Source organism: Theropithecus gelada, chromosome 3 (assembly GCF_003255815.1).
Source record: "Theropithecus gelada isolate Dixy chromosome 3, Tgel_1.0, whole genome shotgun sequence".
NCBI lineage: Eukaryota > Metazoa > Chordata > Mammalia > Primates > Cercopithecidae > Theropithecus > Theropithecus gelada.
In genome coordinates, this window is record NC_037670.1 from 108,165,623 (window position 1) to 108,182,006 (window position 16,384).

General features: G+C 37.7%; 1 protein-coding gene across 5 annotated transcripts in view; it reads right to left on the minus strand.

Moving 5' to 3' along the window:
• Positions 1–16,384, minus strand: part of DYNC1I1 (dynein cytoplasmic 1 intermediate chain 1) — a 319,991-nt gene that overhangs the window by 277,923 nt on the left and 25,684 nt on the right. For 2 of the 5 annotated variants that reach the window (XM_025379447.1, XM_025379445.1), the window contains exons 2-4: positions 9,412–9,528; positions 3,748–3,862; positions 929–1,019 (exon numbers count right to left, since the gene is read on the minus strand). In XM_025379447.1, coding sequence (XP_025235232.1) covers positions 929–1,019; positions 3,748–3,862; positions 9,412–9,519 — 314 coding nt within the window. In that variant the 5' untranslated portion in view covers positions 9,520–9,528. Of the gene's footprint in view, positions 1–928; positions 1,071–3,747; positions 3,863–9,411; positions 9,529–9,874; positions 9,963–16,384 lie in introns of those variants that run through there. The other 3 variants (XM_025379446.1, XM_025379443.1, XM_025379444.1) reach the window with 2 other exon arrangements.

Genomic DNA, 16,384 nt, shown 5'->3' on the forward strand with positions numbered 1-16,384 from the left:
CAGAAAAATTGGGTCCATCGTCCCATGTGAGCTCAACCAGCTTGATCTATGGGGGGACATCTGGCCTTTAAGAATTGGGTGCGCTGCCGTACTCACATAAATTCCTGCCTGTGGACCCCGGCATGTGTGAACACTGGCGAAGACAGCTGGATTTGGAGAGCTACCGTGATTCCATCTACATTTATGAAACTTCTCCTTTCTTCTTTTTACATCTTTACCTTTTGGATACCTCTTCAGTGATTAAATTACAGAATGTCTATATCCACTTTCAGAAGTTACATAATCTGTGAATCTACAGAGTACAATACAAACTTGGCAATGAACTCACTAAACAGAAGCAGCCAATCCTGATACTACTACTACCAATAATAATACAATAAAAATACTTAGGTGACTGAGTTTTCAAATTAGTCAAATTTTACTAAGCAAATAATACACTTAAAAAATTAAATTTAGAATTAGAACATCTCAGTATTCTATTCACAAAGACTTTCATGGAAATCAAAACCAAAGTAGGATAATAAGAAGCTGGATATATATTCAATTTATCTTTGCTCTCCCTGCCTTTTTAAAAAAATTATAATTATACTTTATGTTCTAGGGTACATGTGCACAATGTGCAGGTTTGTTACATATGTATACATGCCTTTTATAAGCCTAAGCTAATGGATATGTTTGTGTTTGTTAAGCAAGACACATGGTACTAAATGAGCCCACTGAAAGAAGCATGATATATGTTGATCATTTCTAGTGTTCAAGATCATTGCTATGCCACTAAAAATAGCAAGGCACCATAAATTTAAATATAAAATGTCCAAGTACACATACAGATACATGCACATTTTACAGTATTCTAACAGTGTTGTTGTTGCTGTTTTTTTTTTTTTTATTGGCACCCATCATGGCCTTTTAAAGGGACAATTCTTACCTTGTTAATGGCCCCAGATCGCCTGAGTCTTGGCTTCCAGCTTCACTGGGAGTGCTCACTGATTTCGAGGAGGGAGACATAGGGGTTGGGACTAAATAATGAAAATAACAGGTATCCCATGTTAAAAAATGCAGTGGCTGCACTGGTGAAGAGCAGTGTCAGACAAATCAAAACAAATGGGCCCAAATTAAAGTGGTTGTATGGCCAGGAGACATTGAGATGGGATTAAAAAAAAAAAAAAAGGAAAGAAAAGGAAAAAAGTCCAGTGAATTTTTTGTATTTTGGAAATTAAAACTTGAAATGATTTAGACAGAATTAACATAGGGATTCTGAGGCCATGTCCACCCTAACAAAGTAAAATGGAGAATCAAAATAGCTATCCAGATAATTCAAGTCAAATATCTCTCTAGCATGAACCATCCAGATAATTTTGATTCTTCATATTATTTTGTTAGTATAGATGTGACCTATTAAAAATAAAACAGGGTGTCTATAAAACCTTAAAAGAGTATTAAATAAGTGATTCTGAATAATTTTAAATGGTCAAGGACAGTCAGAAAAATCTGTTGTATGTCTGCATTTCAAGGGAAATGTGCTCTGTGGAATAAAAGCTGCATTTGCCACGAGAGCCTAAGTGACAGATAGAGAAAGGGTAAATGTTGAACCTGGTAATTAAAAAGTCTCTTTCAAAACAAAGAAAAATGCCAGGCTGCTTTATTTTTACATTTAATTAATAGTTGCATTCCATTGTACTGTTTACTGTCTTTGGGACTCGTCTTGCCTTGCCTCCAGCAGCTCTAGAAGACACTGCCATGTGCACAGAAGTAAGCTGCCACTCTGAAGACAGGAGACAAGTTCAAAGATCAAGGTCGGCACAAGCTGAAAATCCGACAGCAAGCATAACAAAAGAAAAAAGCTAAAGCCAATGCAATTTTTTCCCCCTTCCTTCAGATACAAGCCCAAGGTCCTTCAGAAAGAAGCTGCACCAAATAGCCAAGATGGCTCCAGGCCAGGCAATTCAGTGGGTTCTCAATATCACATATGCCAAAGAAGACATATGGATAGAAACAAATGTCAGTACATAAGTGTAGATTCCCATTTGGTTTCAATCATGTGCAATTTCCTTTTATTTATTTAATAGGGTAAAGGGCTTAACTATTTTGCCCAAATCCTATAACACAATGGCAGATCTGTCAAGGAGCTAGGAATTTTCATGTGGTCCCACAATTAATTCACTGATTACCCTCTGAGTAAGTTCAGAGGGTAAGTCGGAGAGGTGACTGAAAAATGAAAATGGGGCCCTTGCCAGGGTCCCTTGGCAGTAATGCAGGGATACTTCAAAAGTTGGTCATGGTTTAGAGATGTTAATCTGTTTTGTTCTTAAAGTTTAATTACTGGCTTTACATAGGGTAGGGGAGACTAGGACATACTATTATTGTGTTTAACCAGTGTTCACAATGCAACAGAATTTCAAAGGCTATTTTGAGGCACAAATATAATTGATTGCAAGGTGTCTAACTCATATCCGATGTCAACTAAGTAGAAAAAAAAGTGTCTCAGCTCCTAAGTAGAAAAGAAGGGCCATCAGTCAAATATAATATCCCCTAGGTTACGTCTTCCACAACATAAAGAAATTAAACAAAAGAATCTAATTTTATTGGGGCTTATTATAGCATTGTTGAACATACTATTTTACCTACTACAAATTGAGATTGAGTATAAAATGCTTATTAATAGTGTTTTAGTTTTGTATGTATTAAATTACATCCAGCAATACTTAATAATTTGTAAGCTTATTATATATTGTTATTTTCATTATTCACATTGATATAAACATTTGCCATTTTGTTGTACATGGAATACTTTTTATTCTTAGTTTAATTACGGAAGTAAATGATAATTTATTTTAATATAAAAGTCAATTATGGAATTAACTTCAGAAGAAAGTATTCTAAACAAAAGACCTGAATATTATATTTATTTTTATGTGTTCTTTTAAAAGGGTTTTTAACTATACTGGATATAATGCAGTTTTATAGACACCCTAGGATTAATCTTAAATGTATGGAAAACAAAAGGATAAAAGAAAAATAAAACTATTACCTGAGAGATATATAGGTAAGTGACAGAATAAACAAAATATGCACAAGTAATCTTCAACACAAAGAAAACAAGTAATTCAATATCCAAGCTTTAGTGATAAAATGAGGTCACAATCAACTAGGAATGAATGAATTAGAGGAGGAGCATTGCAGTGAAAATGCCAATTAGTAATCAAATCAAAATACAATAAAGTCAAATTAATTCAAACTTGGTAATCAGCTGCTAATCCACCACTATTTTGTTTTCCTTCAAATTTCCCACTGTGCCTTCTATTTTCATCATGGACTAACTCTATGCCTGTGGTAGTTATGAAATTCATAACCAGATCCATAGTATTTAGATTGGCAAAGAGGCGCTGGAATTCAGCAATGAAAACAAAGAACAATTTAATAAGAAATTCCAAGATTTCTTATATTTACCAAGTGGCAACTCATTTAACAAGTATAAAATAATCTACTAGTAACACGGTGGAGAAGGTTGACCATCTAATCAGTCAATAAGCAGCAAACTACTGACAATTCTACAACCTTTCCTCCCACTTCCTTCCCGCCCCCTCAATTCCAAAAATACATGCAACCTGAACCATAAGCCACAGAATGTCTTTAAAAATAAAAATTAAAAAAAGTTAAAGACTTAAAAGAATAGTAAACACTGGACATGGTATATCCCACACAAGTTGATTCTGAGGAATAGTAACAGGAAGCACTTTTAAGTACCTAGAGGCGGCTCCGGTGAGATACCAATGCTTTGCAGCAAAGCCTCTGTCTCTCGTCGTTTGCGATCCAGATCAGAGTCATCCTGAACAGGTTCTTTCTTCTGCTGCATATCAGCCTAGAAGTAGACGTCAGTAAGAAAAGTTAATAACGTAACTAAATGCTTTTCCTGGCTGAAACTGAAAATGATAAATGCATGGCAGTGAAGACAAGGCGAAAGCCCTAAATAGATATAATCATGTGTATAAAGGATGAATAAACACCATAATTGCTCCATTTAATAATTACTGGCCCACTACTTTCTCTTTTGGTTGAAGGCTTTTTCCTGCTTCTATCACATGAGATGAAAGTTTCTCTCACAGGTTTTGGAAGAGAAAACATCAAGGCAAAGTATTTCTGGCTGGGGACATAATATAAAGAAAAAATTCTGACTGTTTTTTTAGACCTCCTTGTCCCTTCTGGGATATCAGTTATTGTGACTGTGTTTGTAATATTCAGGTCCCAGGTTTGGGATTGTGCAAACCAGGAATTGTTGGGATCTTGCGGAAAAGTAAAACTATTTATGAAAATGTTTAACTGTAAAACACACTATTTGTATTGCTAAGACAAGTTTGCCATGGTTTAAAATAAACTGGGCTAAAATCTGTATTAAGGCATGTGATCAGTATTGATATGTCTTGGTACTTGATTCTAATTCTCACAGGATTCCATTATATATACTAACTGGAAGAAGAAAATTATCATGTAGAAAATATAGTACAGCAAATCATTTACAAGAAATTCCTTTCACAAATTCTGTCTAAAGACACATTATGTTTTTCGTACCGCCCTCTTAATGTCAGATCCTATGCCAGTTGGTGTTTTTACAGATTAGTGACAAATTAAAAGGCAGGTAAACAAGATATGTGGTGGGATTCTAGGGGAAATTTAAACATTCCAAGTCTCTTCTCTCTTTCATAATACAGTTATTACTTAAGATAAATTATTTGCTCCACATCTGAAACATGATAACAGCATGCTGATGTGTAACTACCTCACAACAAAGCTTTGTGAGCTTACAGAAGTCAGGTTGTCTTAAAGCCTGTCAAAAAACATTTCGTTAGGAGACATACCTTCTTCCCCAGGGGAAGCTGGGTAAGCTAACAAGTACATTACTTTCTTTGGGCACGTAGAATACATTTTGAAGCAGTGAAGCATTAGTTACATTGTAGTGTCTATAAGCAGAAAGAGTTTATGCAACTTTTGACTTACTCCCAGAGGGTAACCTACACACTGATTATAAACTAAGTGTTACTTTGCACACGTCTCTGCACTCAACAATTCTGTTATTATTAACTTTGGGCTAAAGCACTCATATTTTTGAAGTCTATCTGTCATTAGAGGGAAGACTACCATTTGAAGGCCAGTAAGGGCTTATAAGAGTCCTAGAGTATTTCAGACATTCTGCGTAACCCAAAATTATGAAATGGCAGTTTAATCTCTTATCAGTGAAGATATCAAAGTTCACGTTCTTTTGCAATTTTAACATTTAAACTACCGAAGCAAGTCCCAAAGTTTATGTGTACAACAGAGGCAAAGATAGAACTAAGATGAGAAAAAAGATGTTGCAGAGTGAGGATCTGTATCTACTACAGAATCCTACTATGTTTTAATCATTCAACAAGCAGTGATTTTGTAGCATTAGTAATTAAAAATCTTCAAGGTGCCTTTCTCAGCAAGTGATATTTCTGTTTGTGTAGAGTAATCACAGCTGAGACCCAGAGAAGATAATCAAAGAAAGAAAAATTTGTCAACTGAGAATTGTCAATCACTTTTCCACACACATTTCCACATTTATTAGAGAAACCTGTGAGGACGGGCCACGAAACCCCTGGCCATTCTACCTCGCAGCAATTCGGCAAAAGGCCAAGGACAGAATGAAACTTCAGGGTGGCTCCCACTGAGCTCACCTCATTGCATTAAAGCCAATTTTTCATGAAATTGGGCCAGTGTCTTAAATGCTGGCCAGGATATTTATTTTAAAATCAGATTTCATCCATAATATCATAGCCAAGAAAGCAGTTGACATCCAAAAGAGCAGAGGGTGGTAATTTTACACAACATGGACACAGTTTTCTGAATTCTGTGGAGATAATCAACTTGGGTGGTCCTAATTCACACTAGTTTTTATATTCATGGCAAAAAAAGGGCACTCAGTTTAGTATTAAAGAGCATTTATTTTCTTTTTAATGTTAAATTTATTTGTTTTATTTAAAATATAAGCCTAAAGAAAGTTTATAAAAATCAAGGCTATTTAAATCTATTTCTAATTCTCTATAAACAACACAAAACTAGAAAATCTTAAACTCGGGAGTCAGTGACAGTGGCCAGTCGATATTCCATGGATTCAGGATCAGAAGTTTCCAAACAAATTTGCAGATGCTTGGAAAGGATGTCTGGGACGTGCCTCACAAACCTGCCCTGACTAGTTCATATGTACATTTATTCACTCATTCATTCATTCTATAACTCCTTTTTGAATGTCTACCATATGGTAAAACCTATATTAGACATTGACTTAATGATTAAAAAACAAACAACAACAACAACAAAAGCATATAGCCCTGACCTTGAAAGCTTGCAATCTATTAGGAGAAAAAGAAAAGTGAAGGGGAAAATATAACACCTTGTCCTAAATGGTTTGATAATGTCAATGATAGGATGCAGAACTAACCTAGTCATGAGGAAAGAAAGGTTTCAGAGGCAGCTTTCTGGAGAAAGTGACATAGGAGATGAGAACTGAACGACATGCAGTTAACAGCCAGGTGAAGGACAGCCAGGTAAACTTAACAGCCAGGCAAAGGATGATAGGAAGAAGTAGATCAGTGAAAGCAGAGGAAAGAGAACATCCTAAGCTCTCTGTCAAGAAAGAATGTAGTCCATCAGGGCACATGTAAGCAGCTGCATCTGACTGGAATGTGGATTTTAGGGAGAAAAAAAATGGGGGCGAAAAGAGAATCTTGTTATGCCTGTGCAGACCTGATGATCACTGCAAATTGGGGTAGGGGGTGGTGAAAGGATGACTTCAGGTTTCTGATCTGGAAAATTGGCTTGATGAGCCTTAGAAGTAGCTCCCTTTTATCTCCAGACTCCTTCATGTGATTGGAGATAAAGGGGGACTGCCTCTAAGGCTTAGACCTCTGCAGCCCAGCTTCCCTATGTGAGAAAGGATCAGAATAGATTACTTCCAGATTCCTTTCAGCCACAAAATGCTCCAATCCCATGAAACTGGGGGCCTTGAATTTTAAGATCCTTCCAAAAATGGGGCATTTTTATAAAATGGGCTCACCAGCAGAGATCCTAAAAATGTATGCGACCATTCTGTGAGGCCCCATTCATCTACTCTGATAGCTGATCTCAGAAGCAGAATGACAGCTGTCTCTTACTGCGCTGGGATCTTCTCGAATCCTCTTGAATCTGTGAGGAAGACATCATTTCTTTTTCCATTTTACAGAAGAGGAAACAGGTTCAGAGAGGACCGATACCCATTCAGGGCCAGTCTGTGAAGGGCAGATCCAGGCTTCCCAGCCATGTTCAACTCAAAAGCCCCTGTGGATAATCACTGTGTTAACTGTCTTCAGTCTTACAGCCCCAGCTGCTCAGAACCAACCAAGTCAGCACAGTTGCAGAGAGTGCATGGAAAGAACTAAGGAAAGATGTCTTTGAGGGGAGATGGATGGGAAGGGAGAAGATTTCAAGCCAGGAGAGATGTTAAAGACGATGTGGTCCAATGGATCCTAAAATCTAGCCCTGCTTCAGATCACTCAAATCAGAAACTTTGAGGATGGAAGACTGGGACTCTGTATTGCCATCTGACTCTGTGGAGCACAGTTCAGTTATCACAAGCTTCAATCACCATGTCACTTTAGACATGAGAAAATTAGGACTTCATATGATGTCAATCCAGAATGAGGCAGCAGCCAGGAATGTCTAGAGTCCAGGTGTTCCATACCCTCCACTACCTGCAGCCTCCAACCTTCCAGGGCTCTTCTTGCTGTGAAACCAGCTAAATCCTCACCAGGCAAAAGTGCTTGGTTGTAGAATCAAAAGGGGAGCCTGCTTCCATCAGTCCAGTGTGCCTGTAATTTCCCCAAAATGTGTAAAATGAAAAAGATGAAGCAGACAGCATAATTTGGAATGAAATTTCCCATATCACATCGCATTTTGTGGTAATTCTATGAAATTCAAGTTGGATATTAGAATGTCAGTTTAAAAGGAAACTGGTTATTAGTAAAGGATAACAGGTGCTTTAAAACTACAGTAAGTGTTGACATTTGAGGGAAAGGAAATATAATAACTTAATGCTTTTTTTGGCTTTGCATGGAAATGAATAGCCATTCCTTGTCAATTCTCACCTCTACTTCACTCAAAGACTGCATACGTAACAGCAAAGATCTCAAAGGGAAAAAACATTATGTGTGATGTCAAGGACAAACAAATGATCACATCAATCAATGCGTAATGGTATGGAGAGATGAGAGATGCCAGAAGGCTAAAATGCAACTGCAATTATCTTTTACTTTGTTGGAAAATAATAATTGTTGTAAATCTATTACCTTGGTCTCTCAGCCTTGTAGTATGAAACAACACTTATTTAGATTGTAAGGCATCAAAATAAGTTTTCTTTTTCCTTACAGAAGAACTGCATAGGGAAGCAGCTCTGGTTTCTATACACAAAAGCATATCATACCACACGAAGTTTTTTCTTAGAAAACTATTCAAAAATATCTTTGGTATCTGGTTTTTGTATAAGATGTGGGCTATTCCTACACTGCCACAACAAATTAGGGAACTAAAAATAAATTATTTGTTTGATTCACATAGTGGAAGAAAACGTGACATGACAACAAGGCATTGGATTGGGATTACAGAGTCCTAGATTCTAAGTCTAGAAAGCAGAAAAGCTACATTTCACCTCTGGGTCTCTGCTGCTTTGTTGGCACAAAGAGGGGCCTGAATGGAAAGTCTCTGAAATTTCAGCCAGATCTAACATGTAATAATTCTTTGTACTGTATGTACTATCCTACCTACCTTCTCACTAAGAGAAGGACAGCCTTCCCCTTACCAAACCTAAGATGCTTATTTACCATTAAAAAATGTACACCACTTTGGAAACAATGGAAATCTACTGGCATAGTTTTCTAATTTTCTGCTAAAATGTTCCTGCTGGTAGATTTTTCAGAAAAAAAAAGAAAAACCTTTTCTTAAAACTAACATTTATTAAGTACTAACTATATTCTAGGTACTGCTAAGTACAGCCCCACAAAATAAATGTATTATTGTTCTCATATTAAAAATAGGAAACTGAGGCACAGAAAGGTTAAGAAGTTTCTAACAATAACAAGATCACAGACCACCCTTAGAATTCTGTTCGAGTCTGTGATGAACCTGGAGTTTGGAGGCCTCTGGAGCCTCTGGATCAAATGTTATCCCCCATTTAGGTGATGGCTGACCAGTACATAGCAGAAGGTAACAACTTTATCATGCGGAATAGGGACATAGTCAATCATTTTATTCCAATATCATAAAAGGATTCTTTTAGGGGGTCCTATTTATCCATTTGACCAGCCCCTCAGAATCAAGTGATCTTTTTTTTCCCCCCACAACACCCCAACACCCAGGATTTACCTCTTTCTTTTTCCTCTCCTCTTCCTTCCGTTTCTTCTCTTCTCTTATCTGTGCTAAGCGCTGCTTTTTGCGCTCTAGCTCAGCTTTTAAGTCACTTTTGTCAGACATGTTGGTTTCCTTGGAGAAAGAGAAAAAAAAAGTGAACATATATAAAAATAACTTTTCTGTATATCATTGCAAAAATCATTTGAAAGAAAATGCAATTTGAAAATGTGACTTTTGGGTGATCAACAAGAGGTTGTATTATTTAGCCTATGTGAAAGAATCAAAGAAACAAATTAAGTTAGATCTGGTCCAAGGATATAAAATATTTCCCTTTTAGGTATATATACATAAATATCTAAAGAAATACAAGGTTATTATCTGGCCTAAGCAAGGATAGCAACTTCCAGATAATCAACACATTTTCTGTACAAGTTTCTTAACAAATAAACAAAAATAAATAAGAGAATCAAAAAAGAACCATCATCATGACTTCCAATTTAGATGATAATGGAGCAATTCATTCCCACACTGAGAAAAGAAAATAGGCTGTCATAAACCCTTAGAGACGTGCCCTGCTCAAATTTCTATGGACTCAATAAACATTCCTCCACTGAGCTAGGACGCATGGAGATTTCATTTTGCCTAACGTTATTTGCATCAGGGAAGACAGCTGCTGAAGACCTAACATGTTAATCTTCTTTCTCTGTAAAACTCCTGAAGTGTCACAGTTAATTTCATCTCCAACACAACCCTATTTCTATAAAACTTTCATTTGCATTCTGAATGTAATATTGCTTATTCTGGCACTTTCCCTTTCCAAAGCAAAGGGTGTTTGTGAGCACATGAAATGGGAGATAACACCATGGCAAGTTCTTAGGAAATTTTATCCAAACAAGATTTAATTTTAATGTTAATCATGGTGACGGTGCTGGTAGTGATGGTGCCAGTAACATTTTTAAATGAAATCAGTTCGAAGAAGACTCTTACTAATTACCGATGATTATATATTTGAGCCTTTTGTGCTCCCAACTGAAAACTAACAAAATGGAAACCTTGAGAAATGAAGGGCCGCCCTCGCCCAATTTTCTAAAATAATGGGGAAAAATTGACTAACCATAAATGTCATGAGTATTCATTCGCATACTATTTGCATGCAACTAGGATAAATATATAATGTATCTTGAAGTAGATTACAGAGCAATGGAAGGCAAAAAACAACAACAACAACAACAAAAAACAAAAACAAAAACACACACACACACAAAACCCAAAGAATACAGAACAATGAAAAATTCTCAACTTTTTTGTCATTGTCCCCAGAAGGCAATCATGAATCTGCAGTCACTCTAGGACACACTTTCAGACAAATAAACAAGTTGGGAAATACACTGTGTTTCTACTCTACACATTTCTGATCACAGTGTGACAGCAGAGATTTGTGAAATAATCAGAATTATTGCAATAACCAATCTCTGCCATTCATGATCATACTCTTTCTTCATTTTTCAACAAATATTTGTTGTATTTAATCGGTGCTAGGCACTTTATAATGAATAGGGATCCAAAGATAAGCAAAACCAGATTCTCTCCTTCAAAGAGTATATAGCTCAAATTTGTGGACATGCAGTGTGGATAGAGATGTTCTCTGAGATACTGGCTTATTGATTACTCAGTGCCAGGCCCTTGACATCATTATCACATGTAATCATATCAATCCAAGTACACCAGTATTATTATTAATTCCTTTTCATAATTAAGACAAAGGAGGTTCAGTAAGTACTGAGACTGCCTAGCCAATAGATGGCAGAATCTAAATTCAAGCTGCCTAGCCAATAGATGGCAGAATCTACATTCAAGCTGACCTACTACATATTTGTGATCCCCAGTGTACAAGTTCAGAGGAATGCAGAGCAAAATGATAATCAAGGTCTGGTGGAGTATGCCAGGGGAAGCATTGAGGAGTAGGTAGAATTGGGACTGGGTATTGAATGAGGTCAGAACTAGCAAAGGAAGGGCATATTTGGATGTGTGAAGACCTGTCAAAGAGGGAACTCACAGATTGAGTGCAAGAGATGTGGGTAAATTCAAGTCAAGAAACAGAAAGTTGAGGCCAGGTGTGCTGGTTCATACCTGTAACCCCAGTGCTTTGGGAGGCTGAGGCAGGAGGATAGCTTGAGGCCGAGAGTTCACGGTTACCGTGAGTTATAATCATGCACTGCACTCTAGCCTGGGTGGCAGAGTGAGACTCTGTTTTAAAAAAGAAAAAAAAGTTTAATTGGTAAGAATGGATATGTTGAGGCAACCTGGAAAGCCTGGACAAAACAGAAAATTGAGTTATATTTGGTGTAATGGGTGATGGGCAAACATAGCAGATTTTTGAAAAGAAAAGTGACAAAATAAAAATGGAATTTGCTTAAGCCTATTCTTGTCCCTGCCTGTATAACAGACTGGAGCAAAAACTAGAAATAAGGCAAGCTGCTGGGAAACTAATGCCAGCTTCTCTCTGATTCAACTGTACCTGTACAGGGATGGTAGGCAAATGTGGAGACAGAAGTAGAGAATGTGCACTAGGGAGAGCACAGCCAAGAGGGACCAAGGAACTCTTAGTAGCCTTTAAATATGGAAGCAAAAATGGAAGGTCCAGTAACAATTCGACTTTGAGAAGGCAAAGGGGATGGCAGTGAAATTAGGAAGAGAAGACAAAGAGGAAAATGGTGAAAAAACCTTGCAACATGTATGTCATAATTTGGGTATCAGTGGAACTTCTGGGCAGAATGCACAAATACAACACTACAGATTGGGGGAGAAGTGGGATGGGGGACTGAAGTTAAGGAATAGAGTTTGGAGTCATCCCCCTACAAAGGACTGTTTAAACAGAAGATGCAATTCAAAGTCTTAACAGAGCCAAGGGAGTAATTGAGCAAGCAGAGCTGTGACTGAGGGCCAGCCAGAGAGGAAATGCCCTGTCCACAGGAGGTAGCTCCACCAGGTCCGACTGAGGGTCCACATGGAGGGACACAGGCCCACGAAGTTAGATCTTCTGATATTTTTCTTTCCAAGAGAAGTTGCAGAACTTCACAAAAGTGAAGTTTATCACTAAAATACAGGTTGCCAATAATTTTCAACACCAATGGGTAAAATTCCTGGCAGGAATTCCAGAAGTCATCTGAGAAGTTATAAACACCATTGACCAATGAGGGTCCATCTACCTAGTGTGCTGGAAATCTTTTGGTAGTCAGAAATGAAATGTATGATCAGAAAAATCACTGTTAAAGCAATAGCTGTTTCATTCTAAGCTGAAAGCAGCCAGGAGAATCTTCTTAGAAAATGTGAGTTTTCCCCTCCTCCACATTTCCCCAACTTTTACTTGACCTTTCCCCAACATTTTTTTACCTTTCTCCAATTCATCAAAACTGTCTGGTACAACTTCAGCAATATTTATTGTCATTAAGGAGCAAATCATAAGAAAGTCTTGTATTTGTTATGATTTTCTTGCAAAGAATTTCAATCACAAAAGGGAAGTAAAATGTATTCTCAGAAAATTTCTGCAAAGTGCAAAGGCTTTCTTGCAAATAATAAACATGTCTTACAATGTTGATCATTTAAGTTGGAATTCCCAGCCAGAGAGTCAATATTTTAAAAATAACAACAAAAACATTGAGGCAATTTTTTAAAACAGATTATATTAGGTAGTGATGATCCAAATAATTTAAGTCTTTAAATGCAGCAGGTTACAATGCTAGAAGACACAACTGTAAATGGCCTTCCATTTATTGATTTTTTGATCCATTCCAAAATAGATGCTTAGTATCAACCCCTAGGAGAATAAGGAATCTCAAGAGAATGCCTCATAAAGGGTTTGGAAAGTACACATTATAGCGAATGAATAGTAAAATGGCTTAAATAGTAGCATTAAATGCAGTGTCAGCACTGAACTCCATAGGATTTCCTGGGGGGCTTGCTCCTCTGACCCACTAAATCTCCCTGCACATCAAATAAAGCAAATCGAGGAGCAAAGCATGAGGGACATGAGTTATAGAGATTCCTGTGGCTAATGCAGGTTATTGCCAAGGCAATTCTGATGCACTTAGTCTAAGAAAATAAGAGTCAAAGCTACCTGCTGCTAATTATTGCTCATTTACTTCATACACATAAAAAGCTGGTCTCTCATTTACAAATGGCAAGGGATCAAGTGGGTAAATCAAACCCACCTCTGGGTATAGGGCTCCTCCCTGTCTGATCATCTGCATGTTCTAACACACACCAGCCAACTCTGGGCTTGACTCCACCTAGACTTAGGAGGAATCACAGCTCAGTCTCTCCCCAGCCCCATCCACTGTGATCAGTTGCACTTTTGTACCTCCTGCTGAGCATCCTCGGAGCAGAGTCCCATATTCAGAACTCTTTTTCCATCGGTGGCATCTCCTCTTCCTCACTCACTTTCACCCACCTTCATTGCCAAATTCACACTTCTTACCTCCCTCCACCCCCGCATCACAGCCCCTGTTCTCCTGCAAACCCTCCAGCTTTACTATCACTGAACACAATCCCCATTTCACCCCTCGTCTTTCTTTGTCAAGCCAAGTTATATTCACCCCAAAACAGATGTCTCAAAGTTCAAATCAGTTACTACATTTACCCTAGACTCCATACACCAATCCCTAGAGCCTGCTAGCTTTTTTTCAGATTTCAGCTCTCTACTACTGATTTCCCTTTTGTTCCTTGATTCACCCTTTATCCTCTGCTTAGTGTTGTCACTACAGCTCATCTCCACTCATCCTCCCAAATGTCTCAGTTCTGATCACTTTGGCTTCAGCACATCTCTGATCTAGTAAACTGTCATTCTTTTGATCCAAATACATGAGTCAATAAAAGTAAAGAGCTAAAAATTATGCCTGGCAAATACTAAACACCCAAGAAAAGTTGTTTCTCCTTCTCCTCCTTCTCCCCTTTCTTTTCTATTATTATTACCATTAGTTTACCCTGCCCACTCTTTCCCACATCACCAATTGCACCCTAATTCAATAACCAAGTCATCACTCCAAGTTCATTGCAATCATTTAAAAAGTGTTACTGTGAGAATTACATGAAAGACATGGGACATTACTGATTTAATAACAATACATTTAAAGTAAGGAAATCCAGTCTGTGTTCCTAGCCATTCTAAAACACTTCAGAGCAAGTAGAAGGAGCGTCTCTATCTAAATGAGTTATAAAATGGAAGGCATGTGGGAAAAGGGATGTGACTCAAAAAAAAAAAAAAACCAAAAAACAAAAAACACCTTTTTAAAAAATTAAGTGTAGTCATTTAGCTTAACAGTAAAAAAAACCTTCTCAGTTTTTTCTTTTGAACATAAGAATTACATATCAAGCTGTCCCTAGCAGACATCCCCTGCACCTTACCCACTTCCCCCGGAGGATGGGTTGGTATATGAAGACATGGTTTCTTCTCTAGTTAGGAAGTTAGTTATAGCGAAGGTCTCTCCTGCTGTTCCATTATACAAATGGCTCATGGTCCTAAGTTTCTTTTCTTTTTTTTTTTTTTTTTCTGGGACAGAGTCTTGCTCTTTCACCCAGGCTGCAGTGCAGTGGCACGATCTCAGCTCACTGCAACCTCCACCTACTAGGTTCAAGCAATTCTCCTGCCTCAGCCTCCCAAGTAGCTGGGACTACAGGTGCATGCTACTGGGCCCAGCTAATTTTTGTATTTTTTTATAGAGACGGGGTTTCGCCATGTTGGCCAGGCTGGTCTTGAACTGCCGACCTCAGATGATCCTCCTGCCTGGGTCTTCGCTGGGATTACAAGCGTGAGCCACCACACGCGGCCCCTCAGTTTCAACAGAGGAAAAAATGGGGAGAGGAGGGAGGGAGGCAAACATGAGAGAGAGAAATGTGGATACTGAGGAGGGAGGAAATAAAACTAAAATCAGTTTCACCTATTCCCTTGCCTTGCCAGGTTCCCCTACATCTCCTTTACATTTCTTATGTCTGCACATATCCATAGAGAAAGGAAAATGTCCAGCTTTTCTTGAACCCAACAATGATATCTATTGCCTTCATTTTTATTTCTGCACGTATCATCATGGCACAGTTTGGTCCTATTTAGAACCAAGTGTCTAGCAGAGGAGATGCAAAGGGTTTAGTTCTGTTTACACAGCTGCTGAGTAACAGCACCTCCGAAGGCTTAGCTTTTGAACAATATAGATCTCTATTTCCTTTCGGTTGTCTAAGTTGGCAGCCGTTTGGGATTCCATTCCTAATGCTGGCATATGCAAATGTATTTTTAAGCTTAAAGTTGGAACCCTAGGAGGTTTAAATCATTGCCCAGCTGTTGCCAGACTTATTGAGAAAATACCCAGAAATAAGTTCTCTTTTCCTGCCTGAAAACAATTGCTCTTGTCAGCTCTTCACTATCATGTATTGAACTTTTCATCTGCCACTGAATACGTGTAAGAAATTTGATCTTTCACAGCCTCATTTCACCTGCTTAGTGTCTCATAAAATGCAGCTGCCTCCTTCCACTTGAATGGGAGGCCAAGGGATGATACAGACGACAACCATGAGCCCATTTTTACAGCTATAGCTCAGTCAAAAAAAAGAGTGATAGACATCTCAGGAGGGAGTTGGCTGGTGAAAGGAGGGTTATTTCCTACATTTTTACAGCTATCAGTACACTATGAAAACAAAATTTTAAATAAAATCCATCTTATAGTAGGACGATGCTCAGGACTGTTCTACTAACACCACAGAAGAGCAGTTGTCAAACATTTTTATTTCAGTACCCTGTTATACTCTTAAAATTTATCAAGAACTTCAAAGAGCTTTGGTTTATGTTTTTATGTAGGTTATCTATTAACATTAATCATGTTAAAAATTAAAACTGATAAAACTTTAAGTATTTATTTAATAATTTATTTTAAAGTAACAACATACATGTTATTAACATTTTGTGAAAAAAACTACAATTTCCAAGACAAAAGAAAAAAAA